General features: G+C 41.4%; 1 protein-coding gene across 1 annotated transcript; it reads left to right on the forward strand.

Annotated features, from left to right (window-relative positions):
- The first annotated feature begins 17,475 nt into the window (after nucleotides 1-17,475).
- On the forward strand, nucleotides 17,476-18,746 carry LOC133553865 (lithostathine-1-alpha-like). The gene is made up of 7 exons (XM_061902205.1): nucleotides 17,476-17,595; nucleotides 17,661-17,723; nucleotides 17,808-17,832; nucleotides 17,913-17,995; nucleotides 18,068-18,196; nucleotides 18,289-18,400; nucleotides 18,480-18,746. The coding sequence occupies exons 1-7, from the start codon at nucleotides 17,491-17,493 to the stop codon at nucleotides 18,551-18,553; spliced, it is 591 nt and encodes a 196-aa protein (XP_061758189.1). The 5' UTR covers nucleotides 17,476-17,490; the 3' UTR covers nucleotides 18,554-18,746.
- Nucleotides 18,747-20,971: the final 2,225 nt, after the last annotated feature.

Below are 20,971 nucleotides of genomic sequence, written 5' to 3' on the forward strand. Positions count from 1 at the left end.
GGAGCCAGCAGGAAACCATCCCAAGCGGAGGCGGATCAGCAGCGCAGAGATGTCCCCAGCCGATACACAGGCAAGCAGTACATGGCCACCGGATCGGACCGGACCCCCTCCACAGGGGAGAGTGGGACATAGAAGAAAAAGAAAAGAAACAGCAGATCAACTGGTCTAAAAAGGGAGTCTATTTAAAGGCTAGAGTATACAGATGAGTTTTAAGGTGAGACTTAAATGCTTCTACCGAGGTGGCATCTCGAACTTTTACCGGGAGGGCATTCCAGAGTACTGGAGCCCGAACGGAAAACGCTCTATAGCCCGCAGACTTTTTTTGGGCTTTGGGAATCACTAACAAGCCGGAGTCCTTTGAACGCAGATTTCTTGCCGGGACATATGGTACAATACAATCGGCAAGATAGGATGGAGCTAGACCGTGTAGTATTTTATACGTAAGTAGTAAAACCTTAAAGTCACATCTTAAGTGCACAGGAAGCCAGTGCAGGTGAGCCAGTATAGGTATATATGTATGTATATATGTATATAAAGGTATATACAGTATAGGTATATATGTATGTATATATGTATATAAAGGTATATACAGTATAGGTATATATGTATGTATATATGTATATAAAGGTATATACAGTATAGGTATATATGTATCTATATATGTATATAAAGGTATATACAGTATAGGTATATATGTATGTATATACGTATATAAAGGTATATACAGTATAGGTATATATGTATGTATATATGTATATAAAGGTATATACAGTATAGGTATATATGTATGTATATATGTATATAAAGGTATATACAGTATAGGTATATATGTATGTATATATGTATATAAAGGTATATACAGTACAGGCGTAATGTGATCAAACTTTCTTGTTCTTGTCAAAAGTCTAGCAGCCGCATTTTGTACCAACTGTAATCTTTTAATGCTAGACATGGGGAGACCCCAAAATAATACGTTACAGTAATCAAGACGAGACGTAACAAACGCATGGATAATGATCTCAGCGTCTTTAGTGGACAGAATGGAGCGAATTTTAGCGATATTACGGAGATGAAAGAAGGCCGTTTTAGTAACGCTTTTAATGTGTGCCTCAAAGGAGAGAGTTGGGTCGAAGATAATACCCAGATTCTTTACCGTGTCGCCTTGTTTAATTGTTTGGTTGTCAAATGTTAGAGTTGTATTATTAAATAGAGTTCGGTGTCTAGCAGGACCGATAATCAGCATTTCCGTTTTTTTGGCATTAAGTTGCAAAAAGTTAGCGGACATCCATTGTTTGATTTCATTAAGACACGCCTCCAGCTGACTACAATCCGGCGTGTTGGTCAGCTTTAGGGGCATGTAGAGTTGGGTGTCATTAGCATAACAGTGAAAGCTAGCACCGTATTTGCGTATAATGTCACCTAGCGGCGGAATGTAGATGCTGAAGAGTGCAGGGCCAAGGACCGAACCCTGGGGAACTCCACACGTTACCTTAACGTAGTCCGAGGTCACATTGTTATGGGAGACACACTGCATCCTATTACTGGTATTCTTTTAAAGTAGAGTAATTATATTATTCTATATCATATCACAACATCTCCGTGTTTATTGACAAGATGTCTAAGTATCAGTATGGGCCCCGTTTAAAAAGCACCATTGAAATATTGCAAACAATACCCAACTCTGGCCAGCAGAGGGCAGCACAAGCCTTCAGGTACGTGGCCTCACTCTTGTCTCGGTTTTTGTATTTCGGCAGTTTTACTGTATGTACTAATAACTGTTTTTTTATGACATTGAGTGTAAAGATTGTGTCTTCAGCAGCTTGTTGGAAGGAAGAACTGTAATAAGATGAAATGATCAAGGGTTCTTAGACCTGGAACACAAGTATTTGTCTAAAGACAACACGTTGAGTTCTCAATTTCTTCTTATCATCGGCACTCAGAAGGCTAACGACGTGTTCCGATCTACTTGAAGAAGTTAATTTTCACCAGATTCTCAACTTGGGCCACGACCCGGATGTTCCACCATGGAGGAGAACCACAATCGGTTAAAAGTAAACGGTGCAACGATACAAAAAAATGTGGAAAAACAAAACAGGTTTGTGTCAAATTAAGCCAGCTTGCCACAAAAACCGGTTTACGCCAAAGAGAGGGAACAAAATGAAGATAATGAGGTATTCTCAAGAACTGTATTACTGTAAAGCCACATAATAACATAATGGACTTCTTCTACTACGCTCTTTTCTGTCTTACTTCCTATTAAAAATGGGATTTGTCGCTCTTTGAAGTAAGTCGGGGTCTTTAGGAGCCTTTCCTTTGAAGGAGCCGTTCAAAAAACGAGTTGGTTAAGGTTCTTTTCATCAAGGAAACGATCCAAGGCAGCAGTGTGATGTGGATCAGAATCATTTGAATTGAAAGAAATGTTCCCCTATTGTTGAGGATTCATTTATTCTGAAATATTGGCTGATTTTGTTGGTGTGGTTGTAGTCTTCATCACCCAATAGGGGGCGCCCTGTCCCCATGCGTTGACAGTGACGTCACTATTTTCAATTTTCCCCTCACCTATAACACTTGAAACAGACCATTTTAACAACAAAACAAAAATAATGAGTAAGAATACAATTCACTAAGTGGGTATAAAAAGTATGAGTACAACTGGAATAGAAATTAGGACGGAATAAAAATGGGAATACACGATCGTACGTGTGTACACTTGGACCACTTTACATACCAGAAAAAGGAATCAAAACAACTTAAATAATACATACTTATATATATATATATATATATATATATATATATATATATACACACACACATATATATATATATATTTTAACACATATTTATACATTTATCTATCTATATATATATATATATACAGTATATATATATACACACATATATATATATATATACACATATATATATATATACATTTATATACATATATATCCACATATGAATATGTGGATATATATGTATGCATATATATATACTGTATATATATATATGTGTGTGTAAATATATATGTATGCATATATATATATATCTATATATATATAGATATATATATATATATATGAATACATATATATACACACATATATATTTATTCATATATACACACATATATATGTGTGTATATATATATATATGTATGCATATATATATGTATACATATATATACACACACATATATATGTGTGTATATATCCGCCTCCGCTTGGGATGGTTTCCTGCTGGCTCCGCTGTGAACGGGACTCTCGCCGCTGTGTTGGATCCGCTTTGGACTGGACTCTCGCGACTGTGTTGGATCCATTACGGATCGAACTTTCACAGTATCATGTTAGACCCGCTCGACATCCATTGCTTTCCTCCTCTCCAAGGTTTCTCATAGTCATCATTGTCACCGACGTCCCACTGGGTGTGAGTTTTTCCTTGCCCTTATGTGGGCCTACCGAGGATGTCGTAGTGGTTTGTGCAGCCCTTTGAGACACTAGTGATTTAGGGTTATATAAGTAAACATTGATTGATTGATTGATTGATTGATATATATATATATATATATATGCATACATATATACACACACGCACATATACAAAAACACACATACACGCACATATACATACAAATATATATATATATATATATATATATATATATATATATATATATATACCTTAAATGGCGATCCCATATGGATCTAGATACATGGGTTACGATGCGATTCACGAACAATACTTTTCAAAACGTTGCGATTCGATGCAGATGGAAACTTTGCGTTCAAAAGACTCCGGCTTATTAGTGATTCCTAGAGCCCAAAAAAAGTCTGCGGGCTATAGAGCGTTTTCCGTTCGGGCTCCAGTACTCTGGAATGCCCTCCCGGTAACAGTTCGAGATGCTACCTCAGTAGAAGCATATAAGTCTCATCTTAAAACTCATCTGTATACTCTAGCCTTTAAATAGACCTCCTTTTTAGACCAGTTGATCTGCCGCTTCTTTTCTTTCTCCTATGTCCCCCCCTCCCTTGTGGAGGGGGTCCGGTCCGATGACCATGGATGAAGTACTGACTGTCCAGAGTTGAGACCCAGGATGGACCGCTCGCCTGTATCGGTTGGGGACATCTCTACGCTGCTGATCCGCTTGAGATGGTTTCCTGTGGACGGGACTCTCACTGCTGTTTTGGAGCCACTATGGATTGAACTTTCACAGTATCATGTTAGACCCGCTCGACATCCATTGCTTTCGGTCCCCTAGAGGGGGGGGGGGGGTTGCCCACATCTGAGGTCCTCTCCAAGGTTTCTCATAGTCAGCATTGTCACTGGCGTCCCACTGGATGGGAATTCTCCCTGCCCACTGGGTGTGAGTTTTCCTTGCCCTTTTGTGGGTTCTTCCGAGGATGTCGTAGTCGTAATGATTTGTGCAGTCCTTTGAGACATTTGTGATTTGGGGCTATATAAATAAACATTGATTGATTGATTGAACTTTGCATGGTGAAAATAAAATCCTAAGTATCCCGTCAGCAAAAATCTAATGTGTTTATTTATTAAATCGACACACTCAGAACAGGCGGTTGCTGTAATAATTATTAATGAATAGTAGAACTATCAACTTCAAGGCATTTCGATCCATAAATAAATACAAAATAACAGAAGATATGTCAATTAAATAAATGCAACTTATGGTTAGAACTGTAAAAATGGAAATTAGTTTCTTTTGTGGATTCTTAGTTTTATTCTTATTTGTATTTGTTCTGCCTGAAAGATCTGAAGGGTTGTGATAGTCCCCAAGGAACCAAATCTGTTGACTGGCTCGTCGACATAAACGATGGGTTTGTTTTTATGTGAAGTGTGATGGTGACCAAACATTTGCACCGAGTGCGTGTTCCACTTCTCTCCGCTCTGACTGGAAGGGAACTTTGTGGTCATTGCACTTAAAACGTACAAAGAAATGTGTTTTCAGTGGAGCACCTGTGAGGATAGGTGCACAGCAGCAGCGCTTAAACGTTGAGTCTTCCGCGCTCTCATGTCTGCAAACATCCCAAAAAAGTGACTTGGGTTGTCGAAAGTTGATCTCTAAAGTCAAAATCGGTTACCTGTTTGTACCGATTATTTGTTTAAACACTTAACATATACAGTGGTGGTCAAAAGTGTACGTACAGGTGTAAATAAGATGATGTCATGGCTGTCTTGACTTTCCAATCATTTCTTATTTTCTTGTGATGTAGTGATTGGAGCACATACTTGTTGCTCACAAAAAACATTCATAATGGTATGGGGGTGTATTAGTGCCAAAGGTGTGGCTAACATACACATCTGTGAAGGCACCATTAATGCTGAAAGGTACATACAGCTTTTGGAGCAACATATGTTGTTATCATGGACGCCCCTGCTTATTTCAGCATGAAAATGCCAAGCTATGTGTCAGAACTCAAACTCATAAACATTTATCAGCGGCATGGCCGGAAACCAACATTGAATGACCGTGACGAAAAAACGAAATCAATCTCTATAGGATATCACCACATTTGCTCAGGAACACTAGTTGTATTAGTGGCCAAGGCATGGCTAACTTACACATCTGTGAAGGCACCATTAATGCTGAAAGGTACATACAGCTTTTGGAGCAACATATGTTGTTATCATGGACGCCCCTGCTTATTTCAGCATGAAAATGCCAAGCTATGTGTTAGAACTCAAACTCATAAACATTTATCATCGGCATGGCCGGAAACCAACATTGAATGACCGTGACGAAAAAACGAAATCAATCTCTATAGGATATCACCACATTTGCTCAGGAACACTAGTTGTATTAGTGTCCAAGGCATGGCTAACTTACACATCTGTGAAGGCACCATTAATGCTGAAAGGTACATACAGCTTTTGGAGCAACATATGTTGTTATCATGGACGCCCCTGCTTATTTCAGCATGAAAATGCCAAGCTATGTGTTAGAACTCAAACTCATAAACATTTATCAGCGGCATGGCCGGAAACCAACATTGAATGACCGTGACGAAAAAACGAAATCAATCTCTATAGGATATCACCACATTTGCTCAGGAACACTAGTTGTATTAGTGGCCAAGGCATGGCTAACTTACACATCTGTGAAGGCACCATTAATGCTGAAAGGTACATACAGCTTTTGGAGCAACATATGTTGTTATCATGGACGCCCCTGCTTATTTCAGCATGAAAATGCCAAGCTATGTGTTAGAACTCAAACTCATAAACATTTATCAGCGGCATGGCCGGAAACCAACATTGAATGACCGTGACGAAAAAACGAAATCAATCTCTATAGGATATCACCACATTTGCTCAGGAACACTAGTTGTATTAGTGGCCAAGGTATGGCTAACTTACACATCTGTGAAGGCACCATTAATGCTGAAAGGTACATACAGCTTTTGGAGCAACATATGTTGTTATCATGGACGCCCCTGCTTATTTCAGCATGAAAATGCCAAGCTATGTGTTAGAACTCAAACTCATAAACATTTATCATCGGCATGGCCGGAAACCAACATTGAATGACCGTGACGAAAAAACGAAATCAATCTCTATAGGATATCACCACATTTGCTCAGGAACACTAGTTGTATTAGTGGCCAAGGCATGGCTAACTTACACATCTGTGAAGGCACCATTAATGCTGAAAGGTACATACAGCTTTTGGAGCAACATATGTTGTTATCATGGACGCCCCTGCTTATTTCAGCATGAAAATGCCAAGCTATGTGTTAGAACTCAAACTCATAAACATTTATCAGCGGCATGGCCGGAAACCAACATTGAATGACCGTGACGAAAAAACGAAATCAATCTCTATAGGATATCACCACATTTGCTCAGGAACACTAGTTGTATTAGTGGCCAAGGCATGGCTAACTTACACATCTGTGAAGGCACCATTAATGCTGAAAGGTACATACAGCTTTTGGAGCAACATATGTTGTTATCATGGACGCCCCTGCTTATTTCAGCGAGACAATGCCAAGCCACGTGTTAGAACTGCGTGGCTTCATAGTAAAAGAGTGCAGGTACTTTCCTGGCCCGCCTGCAGTCCAGACCTGTCTCCCGAGGAAAATGTGTGGCGCATTATGAAGCGTAAAATACGACTCTTGAAGGACTGAATCTCTACATAAAACCGGAATGGGAAAGAATTCCACTTTCAAAGCTTCAACAATTAGTTTCCTCAGTTCCCAAACGTTTATTGAGTGTTGTTAAAAGAAAAGGGGATGTAACACAGTGGTGAACATGCCCTTTCCCAACTACTTTGGCACGTGTTGCAGCCATGAAATTCTAACTTAATTATTATATGCACAAAAAAATAAAGGTTATGAGTTTGAACATCAAATATGTTGTCTTTGTAGTGCATTCATTTGAATATAAGTTGAAAATGATTTGCAAATCATTGAATTCTGTTTATGTTTACATCGAACACAATTTCCCAACTCATATGGAAACGGGGTTTGTACGTAGCTAATACTGTTCTAGTACGCCAGACAAAGAGTTCCTCAGCGTTCGCTCTTACATTTAAAATGTTGCCACAGCTTGGTTGTCATACAGGATACTAACCCATCGTTAGAATGCAAAAAAACAACAATTGTCGGCCTTCTTGTCTCTCATAAGGTTTGTGAAGAAGAGACAAAATTCCCGCCAAAAAAGTGCAGTTCCCCTTTAAGAAGGAAAAGGAGCAAACACAATGATGAAATATTAGCATTGCAACACATGCCAATACGGCCTTTTTAGTTGACTAAATTGCAATTTTAAATTTCCTGCCGAAATATCCTGCTGAAACGTCTCGGTGTGATGACATCACAGATTGTCCAGGACATTTTCTTTCAGCTATTGAGTCATCTGTTTTCATCACATAATTCCACAGTATTCTGGACATCTGCGTTGCTGGATCTTTTGCAATTTGTCCGATGAATAATGGAGACGTCAAAGAAGAAAGCCGTAGGTGGGATGCGGTGTTTTGCGGCCGGCTTTATCAACACAAACACAGCCGGTGTTTCATTGTTTACATTCCCGAAAGATGACGGTCAAGCTTTACTATGGAACAGAGCGGTCAAGCGAACACAAAGTACAGTGTTTTATGCAGCGATCATTTCGTAAGATTGTGTTTGGAAGAGGGTCCCTTGCGAAGGGCTGAGATGGGCATCGCCACCACCCGTTGACCGGTGCTGAAGAAAAATGCGGGTCCGCCCTTCAGGTTGTACAGGTACGACCATATAATCTCACTAAAACACCAGTAACACAATAAGCAGATAAGGGATTTTCCAGAATTATTAATAACGTCTGCCCTCTAGTCTTTTTTTTTCTACTCCTTCACTCTCACTTTCCTCATCCACGAATCTTTCATCCTCGCTGAAACGTCTCGGTATGATGACGTCACAGATTGTCCAGGACATTTTCTTTCAGCTATTAAGTCATCTGTTTTCATCGCATAATTCCACAGTATTCTGGACGTCTGCGTTGCTGAATCTTTTGCAATTTGTCCGATGAATAATGGAGACGTCAAAGAAGAAAGCCGTAAGTGGGATGCGGTGTTTTGCGGCCGGCTTTATCAACACAAACACAGCCGGTGTTTCATTGTTTACATTCCCGAAAGATGAGGGTCAAGCTTTACTATGGAACAGAGCGGTCAAGCGAACACAAAGTACAGTGTTTTATGCAGCGATCATTTCGAAAGATTGTGTTTGGAAGAGGGTCCCTTGCGAAGGGCTGAGATGGGCATCGCCACCACCCGTTGACCGGTGCCGAAGAAAAATGCGGGTCCGCCCTTCAGGTTGTACAGGTACGACCATATAATCTCACTAAAACACTAGTAACACAATAAGCAGATAAGGGATTTTCCAGAATTATTAATAACATCTGCCCTCTGGTCTTTTTTTTTCTACTCCTTCACTCTCACTTTCCTCATCCACGAATCTTTCATCCTCGCTCAAATTAATGGGGAAATGGTCGCTTTCTCGGTCCGAATCGCTCTCGCTGCTGGTGGCCATGATTATGTGAGGAGTTCCACAACCCGTGACATACCAGAGGGAGAAAAAAGTATTTTGGGACGGCGTGGCGCAGTGGGAGAGTGGCCGTGCGCAACCCGAGGGTCACTGGTTCAAATCCCACCTAGAACCAACATCGTCACGTCCGTTGTGTCCTGAGCAAGACACTTCACCCTTGCTCCTGATGGGTGCTGGTTGGCGCCTTGCATGGCAGCTCCCTCCATCAGTGTGTGAATGTGGAAGTAGTGTCAAAGCGCTTTGAGTACCTTGAAGGTAGAAAAGCGCTATACAAGTACAACCCATTTATCATTTATCATTTTTTTTTTTCCTAGTCCTTCACTCTCACTTTCCTCATCCACGAATCTTTCATCCTCGCTCAAATTAATGGGGAAATGCTCGCTTTCTCGGTCCGAATCGCTCTCGCTGCTGGTGGCCATGATTATGTGAGGAACTCCACAACCCGTGACATCACGCGCACATTGTCTGCTACTTCCGGCACAGCCAAGGCTTTTTTTATTAGCGACGAAAAGTTGCAAACTTTATGGTGGATGTTCTCTACTAAATCCTTTCAGCAAAAATATGGCGAAATGATGAAGTATGACACATAGAATGGAGCTGCTATCCCCGTTTAAATAAGAAAATGTCCTTTCAGTAGGCCTTTAAGAAACTTTTTCTGCTGTCTGGCGTATATTGTGAAGTCTGTGCGGAGTCATTTTAGAAATCCTGTGATTCTGGAGGGGTTAATGTCACAAGGAACACTTCAAACGTCGCCAACAACGGATTCAATCACACCTTGATTCCAAAATACCAGAGGGGGAAAAAAGTCTTTTTTTTCCTAGTCATTCACTCTTACTTTCCTCATCCACGAATCTTTCATCCTCGCTCAAATTAATGGGGAAATGGTCGCTTTCTCGGTTCCGAATCGCTCTCGCTGCTGGTGGCCATGATTATGTGAGGAACTCCACAACTCCACATTGTCTGCTACTTCCGGTACAGGCAAGGCTTTTTTATTAGCGACCAAAAGTTGCAAACTTTATGGTGGATGTTCTCTACTAAATCCTTTCAGCAAAAATATGGCGAAATGATGAAGTATGACACATAGAATGGAGCTGCTATCGCCGTTTAAATAAGAAAATGTCCTTTCAGTAGGCCTTTAAGAAACTATGTTTGCACTTTTTCTGCTGTCTGGCGTGAATTTGTGAAGTCTGTGCGGAGTCATTTTAGAAATCCTGTGATTCTGGAGGGGTTAATGTCACAAGGAACACTTCAAACGTCGCCAACAACGGATTCAATCACACCTTGATTCAAAAATACCAGAGGGAGAAAAAAGTATTTTTTTTTCTTAGTCCTTCACTCTCACTTTCCTCATCCACGAATCTTTCATCCTCGCTCAAATTAATGGGGAAATGCTCGCTTTCTCGGTCCGAATCGCTCTCGCTGCTGGTGGCCATGATTATGTGAGGAACTCCACAACTCCACATTGTTTGCTACTTCCGGTACAGGCAAGGCTTTTTTATTAGCGACCAAAAGTTGCAAACTTTATGGTGGATGTTCTCTACTAAATCCTTTCAGCAAAAATGTGGCGAAATGATGAAGTATGACACATAGAATGGAGCTGCTATCGCCGTTTAAATAAGAAAATGTCCTTTCAGTAGGCCTTTAAGAAACTTTTTCAGCTGTCTGGCGTATATTGTGAAGTCTGTGCGGAGTCATTTTAGAAATCCTGTGATTCTGGAGGGGTTAATGTCACAAGGAACACTTCAAAGGTCGCCAACAACGGATTCAATCACACCTTGATTCAAAAATACCAGAGGGAGAAAAAAGTATTTTTTTTCCTAGTGGTTCACTCTTACTTTCCTCATCCACGAATCCTTCATCCTCGCTCAAATTAATGGGGAAATGCTCGCTTTCTCGGTCCGAATCGCTCTCGCTGCTGGTGGCCATGATTATGTGAGGAACTCCACAATCCGTGACATCACGCGCACATTGTCTGCTACTTCCGGCACAGGCAAGGCTTTTTTATTAGCGACCAAAAGTTGCAAACTTTATGGTGGATGTTCTCTACTAAATCCTTTCAGCAAAAATATGGCGAAATGATGAAGTATGACACATAGAATGGAGCTGCTATCGCCGTTTGAATAAGAAAATGTCCTTTCAGTAGGCCTTTAAGAAACTATGTTTGCACTTTTTCTGCTGTCTGGCGTGTATTGTAAAGTCTGTGCGGAGTCATTTTAGAAATCCTGTGATTCTGGAGGGGTTAATGTCACAAGGAACACTTCAAACGTCGCCAACAAGGGATTCAATCACACCTTGATTCAAAAATACCAGAGGGAGAAAAAAGTATTTTTTTTCCTAGTGGTTCACTCTTACTTTCCTCATCCATGAATCTTTCATCCTCGCTCAAATTAATGGGGAAATGGTCGCTTTCTTGGTCCGAATCGCTCTCGCTGCTGGTGGCCATGATTATGTGAGGAACTCCACAACTCCACATTGTCTGCTACTTCCGGTACAGGCAAGGCTTTTTTATTAGCGACCAAAAGTTGCAAACTTTATGGTGGATGTTCTCTACTAAATCCTTTCAGCAAAAATATGGCGAAATGATGAAGTATGACACATAGAATGGAGCTGCTATCGCCGTTTAAATAAGAAAATGTCCTTTCAGTAGGCCTTTAAGAAACTACGTTTGCACTTTTTCTGCTGTCTGGCGTATATTGTGAAGTCTGTGCGGAGTCATTTTAGAAATCCTGTGATTCTGGAGGGGTTAATGTCACAAGGAACACTTCAAACGTCGCCAACAACGGATTCAATCACACCTTGATTCAAAAATACCAGAGGGAGAAAAAAGTCTTTTTTTTCCTAGTGGTTCACTCTTACTTTCCTCATCCACGAATCTTTCATCCTCGCTCAAATTAATGGGGAAATGCTTGCTTTCTCGGTCCGAATCGCTCTCGCTGCTGGTGGCCATGATTATGTGAGGAACTCCACAACTCCACATTGTCTGCTACTTCCGGTACAGGCAAGGCTTTTTTATTAGCGACCAAAAGTTGCAAACTTTATGGTGGATGTTCTCTACTAAATCCTTTCAGCAAAAAAATGGCGAAATGAGGAAGTATGACGGATAGAATGGAGCTGCTATCGCCGTTTAAATAAGAAAATGTCCTTTCAGTAGGCCTTTAAGAAACTTTTTCAGCTGTCTGGCGTATATTGTGAAGTCTGTGCGGAGTCATTTTAGAAATCCTGTGATTCTGGAGGGGTTAATGTCACAAGGAACACTTCAAACGTCGCCAACAACGGATTCAATCACACCTTGATTCAAAAATACCAGAGGGAGAAAAAAGTATTTTTTTTCCTAGTGGTTCACTCTTACTTTCCTCATCCACGAAGCTTTCATCCTCGCTGAAATTAATGGGGAAATGCTCGCTTTCTCGGTCCGAATCGCTCTCGCTGCTGGTGGCCATGATTATGTGAGGAACTCCACAACTCCACATTGTCTGCTACTTCCGGTACAGGCAAGGCTTTTTTATTAGCGACCAAAAGTTGCAAACTTTATGGTGGATGTTCTCTACTAAATCCTTTTAGCAAAAAAATGGCGAAATGATGAAGTATGACACATAGAATGGAGCTGCTATCGCCGTCTAAATAAGAAAATGTCCTTTCAGTAGGGCTTTAAGAAACTATGTTTGCACTTTTTCTGCTGTCTGGCGTGTATTGTGAAGTCTGTGCGGAGTCATTTTAGAAATCCTGTGATTCTGGAGGGGTTAATGTCACAAGGAACACTTCAAACGTCGCCAACAACGGATTCAATCACACCTTGATTCAAAAATACCAGAGGGAGAAAAAAGTCTTTTTTTTCCTAGTGGTTCACTCTTACTTTCCTCATCCACGAAGCTTTCATCCTCGCTCAAATTAACGGGGAAATGGTCGCTTTCTCGGTCCGAATCGCTCTCGCTGCTGGTGGCCATGATTATGTGAGGAACTCCACAACTCCACATTGTCTGCTACTTCCGGTACAGGCAAGGCTTTTTTATTAGCGACCAAAAGTTGCAAACTTTATGGTGGATGTTCTCTACTAAATCCTTTCAGCAAAAATATGGCGAAATGATGAAGTATGACACATAGAATGGAGCTGCTATCGCCGTTTAAATAAGAAAATGTCCTTTCTGTAGGCCTTTAAGAAACTTTTTCTGCTGTCTGGCGTATATTGTGAAGTCTGCGCGGAGTCATTTTAGAAATCCTGTGATTCTGGAGGGGTTAATGTCACAAGGAACACTTCAAAGGTCACCAACAACGGATTCAATCACACCTTGATTCAAAAATACCAGAGGGAGAAAAAAGTATTTTTTTTCCTAGTGGTTCACTCTCACTTTCCTCATCCACGAAGCTTTCATCCTCGCTCAAATTAACGGGGAAATGGTCGCTTTCTCGGTCCGAATCGCTCTCGCTGCTGGTGGCCATGATTATGTGAGGAACTCCACAACTCCACATTGTCTGCTACTTCCGGTACAGGCAAGGCTTTTTTATTGGCGACCAAAAGTTGCAAACTTTATGGTGGATGTTCTCTACTAAATCCTTTCAGCAAAAATATGGCGAAATGATGAAGTATGACACATAGAATGGAGCTGCTATCGCCGTTTAAATAAGAAAATGTCCTTTCAGTAGGCCTTTAAGAAACTATGTTTGCACTTTTTCTGCTGTCTGGCGTATATTGTGAAGTCTGCGCGGAGTCGTTTTAGAAATCCTGTGATTCTGGAGGGGTTAATGTCACAAGGAACACTTCAAACGTCGCCAACAACGGATTCAATCACACCTTGATTCAAAAATACCAGAGGGAGAAAAAAGTCTTTTTTTTCCTTGTCCTTCACTCTTACTTTCCTCATCCACGAATCTTTCATCCTCGCTCAAATTAATGGGGGAATGCTCGCTTTCTCGGTCCGAATCGCTCTCGCTGCTGGTGGCCATGATTATGTGAGGAACTCCACAACTCCACATTGTCTGCTACTTCCGGTACAGGCAAGGCTTTTTTTATTAGCGACCAAAAGTTGCAAACTTTATGGTGGATGTTCTCTACTAAATCCTTTCAGCAAAAATATGGCAAAATGATGAAGTATGACACATAGAATGGAGCTGCTATCGCCGTTTAAATAAGAAAATGTCCTTTCAGTAGGGCTTTAAGAAACTATGTTTGCACTTTTTCTGCTGTCTGGCGTATATTGTGAAGTCTGCGCGGAGTCATTTTAGAAATCCTGTGATTCTGGAGGGGTTAATGTCACAAGGAACACTTCAAACGCCGCCAACAACGGATTCAATCACACCTTGATTCCAAAATACCAGAGGGAGAAAAAAGTCTTTTTTTTCCTAGTCCTTCACTCTCACTTTCCTCATCCACGAATCTTTCATCCTCGCTCAAGTTAATGGGGAAATGGTCGCTTTCTCGGTCCGAATCGCTCTCGCTGCTGGTGGCCATGATTATGTGAGGAACTCCACAACTCCACATTGTCTGCTACTTCCGGTACAGGCAAGGCTTTTTTATTAGCGACCAAAAGTTGCAAACTTTATGGTGGATGTTCTCTACTAAATCCTTTCAGCAAAAATATGGCGAAATGATGAAGTATGACACATAGAATGGAGCTGCTATCGCCGTTTAAATAAGAAAACGTCCTTTCAGTAGGCTTTTAAGAAACTTTTTCTGGCGTATATTGTGAAGTCTGTGCGGAGTCATTTTAGAAATCCTGTGATTCTGGAGGGGTTAATGTCACAAGGAACACTTCAAACGTCGCCAACAACGGATTCAATCACACCTTGATTAAAAAATACCAGAGGGAGAAAAAAGTCTTTTTTTTCCTAGTCATTCACTCTTACTTTCCTCATCCACGAATCTTTCATCCTCGCTCAAATTAATGGGGAAATGGTCGCTTTCTCGGTCCGAATCGCTCTCGCTGCTGGTGGCCATGATTATGTGAGGAACTCCACAACCCGTGACATCACGCGCACATTGTCTGCTACTTCCGGTACAGGCAAGGCTTTTTTTATTAGCGACCAAAAGTTGCAAACTTTATGGTGGATGTTCTCTACTAAATCCTTTCAGCAAAAATATGGCGAAATGATGAAGTATGACACATAGAATGGAGCTGCTATCGCCGTTTGAATAAAAAAATGTCCTTTCAGTAGGCCTTTAAGAAACTATGTTTGCACTTTTTCTGCTGTCTGGTGTATATTGTGAAGTCTGTGCGGAGTCATTTTAGAAATCCTGTGATTCTGGAGGGGTTAATGTCACAAGGAACACTTCAAACGTCGCCAATAAGGGATTCAATCACACCTTGATTCAAAAATACCAGAGGGAGAAAAAAGTATTTTTTTTCCTAGTGGTTCACTCTCACTTTCCTCATCCACGAATCTTTCATCCTCGCTCAAATTAATGGGGAAATGGTCGCTTTCTCGGTCCGAATCGCTCTCGCTGCTGGTGGCCATGATTATGTGAGGAACTCCACAACTCCACATTGTCTGCTACTTCCGGTACAGGCAAGGCTTTTTTATTAGCGACCAAAAGTTGCAAACTTTATGGTGGATGTTCTCTACTAAATCCTTTCAGCAAAAATATGGCGAAATGATGAAGTATGACACATAGAATGGAGCTGCTATCGCCGTTTGAATAAAAAAATGTCCTTTCAGTAGGCCTTTAAGAAACTATGTTTGCACTTTTTCTGCTGTCTGGCGTATATTGTGAAGTCTGCGCGGAGTCATTTTAGAAATCCTGTGATTCTGGAGGGGTTAATGTCACAAGGAGCACTTCAAACGTCGCCAACAACGGATTCAATCACACCTTGATTCAAAAATACCAGAGGGAGAAAAAAGTCTTTTTTTTCCTAGTCCTTCACTCTCACTTTCCTCATCCACGAATCTTTCATCCTCGCTCAAATTAATGGGGAAATGCTCGCTTTCTCGGTCCGAATCGCTCTCGCTGCTGGTGGCCATGATTATGTGAGGAACTCCACAACTCCACATTGTCTGCTACTTCCGGTACAGGCAAGGCTTTTTTATTAGCGACCAAAAGTTGCAAACTTTATGGTGGATGTTCTCTACTAAATCCTTTTAGCAAAAATATGGCGAAATGATGAAGTATGACACATAGAATGGAGCTGCTATTCCCGTTTAAATAAGAAAATGTCCTTTCAGTAGGCCTTTAAGAAACTATGTTTGCACTTTTTCTGCTGTCTGGCGTGTATTGTGAAGTCTGCGCGGAGTCATTTTAGAAATCCTGTGATTCTGGAGGGGTTAATGTCACAAGGAACACTTCAAACGTCGCCAACAAGGGATTCAATCACACCTTGATTCAAAAATACCAGAGGGAGAAAAAAGTCTTTTTTTTCCTCGTCCTTCACTCTCACTTTCCTCATCCACGAATCTTTCATCCTCGCTCAAATTAATGGGGAAATGGTCGCTTTCTCGGTCCGAATCGCTCTCGCTGCTGGTGGCCATGATTATGTGAGGAACTCCACAACTCCACATTGTCTGCTACTTCCGGTACAGGCAAGGCTTTTTTATTAGCGACCAAAAGTTGCAAACTTTATGGTGGATGTTCTCTACTAAATCCTTTCAGCAAAAATATGGCGAAATGATGAAGTATGACGGATAGAATGGAGCTGCTATCGCCGTTTAAATAAGAAAATGTCCTTTCAGTAGGCCTTTAAGAAACTACGTTTGCACTTTTTCTGCTGTCTGGCGTGTATTGTGAAGTCTGTGCGGAGTCATTTTAGAAATCCTGTGATTCTGGAGGGGTTAATGTCACAAGGAACACTTCAAACGTCGCCAACAACGGATTCAATCACACCTTGATTCCAAAATACCAGAGGGAGAAAAAAGTCTTTTTTTTTCCTAGTCCTTCACTCTCACTTTCCTCATCCACAAATCTTTCATCTTCGCTCAAATTAATGGGGAAATGCTCGCTTTCTCGGTCCGAATCGCTCTCGCTGCTGGTGGCCATGATTATGTGAGGAACTCCACAACTCCACATTGTCTGCTACTTCCGGTACAGGCAAGGCTTTTTTTATTAGCGACCAAAAGTTGCAAACTTTATGGTGGATGTTCTCTACTAAATCCTTTCAGCAAAAATATGGCGAAATGATGAAGTATGACACATAGAATGGAGCTGCTATCGCCGTTTGAATAAGAAAATGTCCTTTCAGTAGGCCTTTAAGAAACTTTTTCTGCTGTCTGGCGTATATTGTGAAGTCTGCGCGGAGTCATTTTAGAAATCCTGTGATTCTGGAGGGGTTAATGTCACAAGGAACACTTCAAACGTCGCCAACAACGGATTCAATCACACCTTGATTCCAAAATACCAGAGGGAGAGAAAAAAAGCCTCATAAACGTTCGCCACAACTTTCTGGAAGGACTGGAACTCATTAGCGTAATTAGTTGTGTCAACTTGTGGCTCTTTTTTTTTTTTTTTTTTTTCCAGTAAATTCCCGTTGCAGACATGTGTCGCATAATTGACATAGAGAACATTCCGGGGCCGCGTCAAGCCAGCGTATATAAGGAGGGCTCCAGCAGGTCCTCGGCATCAGGCATCACCAGCACAAAGGTAACGCCGCACAAGCTCGATTCTGACTTTTTCTCACTCACAGCGCCTTGTTTGCCGTTGCACAGATGGCGTTTTCTCTCCGTGTTTTGTTCCTCCTTTGCGGGATCGGTGGAGTGTTGAGCGGGGTGGTAAGTCCAAACTTCAGCTGATGGCTTGAATCAAACATGTTTAAACATTGTTGCCTTTTTTTTTTTTTTTTTCCTTCCCCCAAGCTGCCCGTGTCCAAAAAGGACAACGGTTGGTAAAAAAATGAAACCAAACACGCTTTTCGAATGAATATTTACTCAAATTCTGTTGTTTTCCCTCCCCCGCGGAAGTTTGCTGTCCTGATGGCTGGACTCAGAAGGACGAACACTGTTACATCTACAAAGAAGAGAGGAGGACTTTTGCCGATGCGGAGGTAGGATGACACATGACACCAGGGCTGATGTCTAAAAGTCACCGTCCGTCCGTTCCTTCTTTCTACCATCAGAGGATCTGTAACGTGATTGGTGGGAACCTGGCTTCAATCCGCAACCCTGTAGAAAATGCGGTCGTTTATCAGCTGGTTGTGAAAGGTGGTGGAGATGAAGCCTGGATTGGACTCCACGATGCCGTTAAGGTGAGAGACCCAGTCGAAGGAGTCCTCCGCAATGACCGGAACGTAAAGGGAGGACAGGAGTGATTGATTCTCATGTGACTTTTGACTTCCAGTCTCGAGACTACCTGTGGACTGATGGCACCCCCTTCGTCTTTGCCAACTTTGCCTCCGGGACAGCTTCTGGCGCTGATGACTGCGTGGTGATTGAAACCACTGGAAACGATGGTACAATTACTGGATACGATTGACTTGCCTGCGAATGTCTCCATTTTCCTCAAAATATACATCCATTTTTTTTTTGCAGGGGTATGGAAAGGAGAGCCGTGCACTGATGACGAGCCCTACGTTTGCATCAGAGAGGCCTTCTGTCATCACTAATCAGAACCGTCTTATCTTCTAGAACTGTCCTTTACTCATCACAATGAATGTACTGAGGCAGTGGTAAACTTTAGTGGTGTGCTTGTATTACTGGGTATTTTTCTTATTCTACACTGTTCAGTTGTTGAACGTTCGTCAAAACAAACGGACGGATCATCTCTCTACTAAATAAAGGAACCTGTCTATATCAAAATATGTCTCTGGGTCTGATTTCCTACATCCACGAATGAAGCCATTTAAGAAATGCTGCAAGCGAAAGGTCTCTACGTTGTAAAAGGAATTAACCACGGTCTAATATAAAATGGGTCTCCTGGCATTCATGACAGCATTGGAAAATGGATTTTGTGTCGTAGACTCATGCATTCATTCATTCATTTATCCATGACGTTTATCTCCTGCTCTTACACATTTGTGCCGTTCTTACCTTTTTACATAGATACTTTATTCACCCTCCATAGGGGAAAAACATCCATTCATCCCAACAAGAATAAATACACAGTCCTCAAAGACACCGACAAAGGGCACATGGTTAATCAACTCATATTATTATTTGCATATGGTGAATGTTCATGTTCATCTTGGAGAAAGCAAACCACCAAGTTTAAGTAAACAGTGGTATTTCAGTTTGAGCACATGATAAGATAAGGCCCCCTTAGTTTGATACTCGCACTTCTCTCAGGAAAAAGGCCCTAATTTCGGAGTGCAAAAGTGATAGCCCTATCCTGAGAAGAGACTACCAGTCTAGCTCAACGCCAACATTTAAGTTGTGACTTAAAACAGTTGTTTTAGACACTTACGCACAAACATCTCCTTTTATGGGATGTGCTCTCCTGACTTAGCACACACACACACACACACACACACACACACAAGCACACACAGATAAGGCCCCCTTAGTTTGATACTCGCACATCTCTCAGGAAAAAGGCCCTAATTTCGGAGTGCAAAAGTGATAGCCCTATCCTGAGAAGAGACTACCAGTCTAGCTCAACGCCAACATTTAAGTTGTGACTTAAAACAGTTGTTTTAGACACTTACACACAAACATCTCCTTTTATGGTCAGGATGTGCTCTCCTGACTTAGCACACACACACACACACACACATACAGATAAGGCCCCTTAGTTTGATACTCGCACTTCTCTCAGGAAAAAGGCCCTCATTTCGGAGTGCAAAAGTGATAGCCCTATCCTGAGAAGAGACTACCAGTCTAGCTCAACGCCATCATTTAAGTTGTGACTTAAAACAGTTGTTTTAGACACTTACGCACAAACATCTCCTTTTATGGGATGTGCTCTCCTGACTTAGCACACACACACACACACACACACACACACACACACACACACACACACACACACACACACACACAGATAAGGCCCCTTAGTTTGATACTCGCACTTCTCTCAGGAAAAAGGCCCTCATTTCGGATTGTAAAAGTGATAGCCCTATCCTGAGAAGAGACTACCAGTCTAGCTCAACGCCAACATTTAAGTTGTGACTTAAAACAGTTGTTTTAAACACTTACGCACAAACATCTCCTTTTATGGTCGGGATGTGCTCTCCTGACTTAGCACACAGACACACACACACACACACAATTCTCAAAGACACCGACAAAGGGCACATCGTTAATTAACTCCTATTACTATTTGCATATGGTGAATGTTCATGTTCATCTTGGAGAAAGCGAACCACCAAGTTTAAGTAAACAGTGGTATTTCAGTTTGAGCACATGATAAGATAAGGCCCCCTTAGTTTGATACTCGCACTTCTCTCAGGAAAAAGGCCCTAATTTCGGATTGCAAAAGTGATAGCCCTATCCTGAGAAGAGACTACCAGTCTAGCTCAACGCCAACATTTAAGTTGTGACTTAAAACAGTTGTTTTAGACACTTACACACAAACATCTCAGGAAAAAGGCCCTCATTTCGAATTGCAAAAGTGATAGCCCTATCCTGAGAAGAGACTACCAGTCTAGCTCAACGCCAACATTTAAGTTGTGACTTAAAACAGTTGTTTTAGACACTTACACACAAACATCTCCTTTTATGGTCAGGATGTGCTCTCCTGACTTAGCACACACACACACACACACAGACAGATAAGGCCCCTTAGTTTGATATTCGCACTTCTCTCAGGAAAAAGGCCCTAATTTCGAATTGCAAAAGTGATAGCCCTATCCTGAGAAGAGACTACCAGTCTAGCTCAACGCCAACATTTAAGTTGTGACTTAAAACAGTTGTTTTAGACACTTACGCACAAACATCTCCTTTTATGGTCAGGTTGTGCTCTCCTGACTTAGCACACACACACACACACACACACACACAATTCTCAAAGACACCGACAAAGGGCACATGGTTAATTAACTCATATTACTATTTGCATATGGTGAATGTTCATGTTCATCTTGGAG

This window comes from Nerophis ophidion, linkage group LG06, assembly GCF_033978795.1.
Source record: "Nerophis ophidion isolate RoL-2023_Sa linkage group LG06, RoL_Noph_v1.0, whole genome shotgun sequence".
NCBI lineage: Eukaryota > Metazoa > Chordata > Actinopteri > Syngnathiformes > Syngnathidae > Nerophis > Nerophis ophidion.

Excerpts from the sequence above, each read along its gene's own strand:
- LOC133553865 (XM_061902205.1), top strand. The coding sequence starts at position 17,491 with ATGTGTCGCATAATTGACATAGAGAACATTCCGGGGCCGCGTCAAGCC. Across the intron at positions 17,596-17,660 it reads CAGGCATCACCAGCACAAAG|ATGGCGTTTTCTCTCCGTGT; the intron begins GTAACGCCGCAC and ends GCCGTTGCACAG. Across the intron at positions 18,197-18,288 it reads GACTCCACGATGCCGTTAAG|TCTCGAGACTACCTGTGGAC; the intron begins GTGAGAGACCCA and ends TTTGACTTCCAG.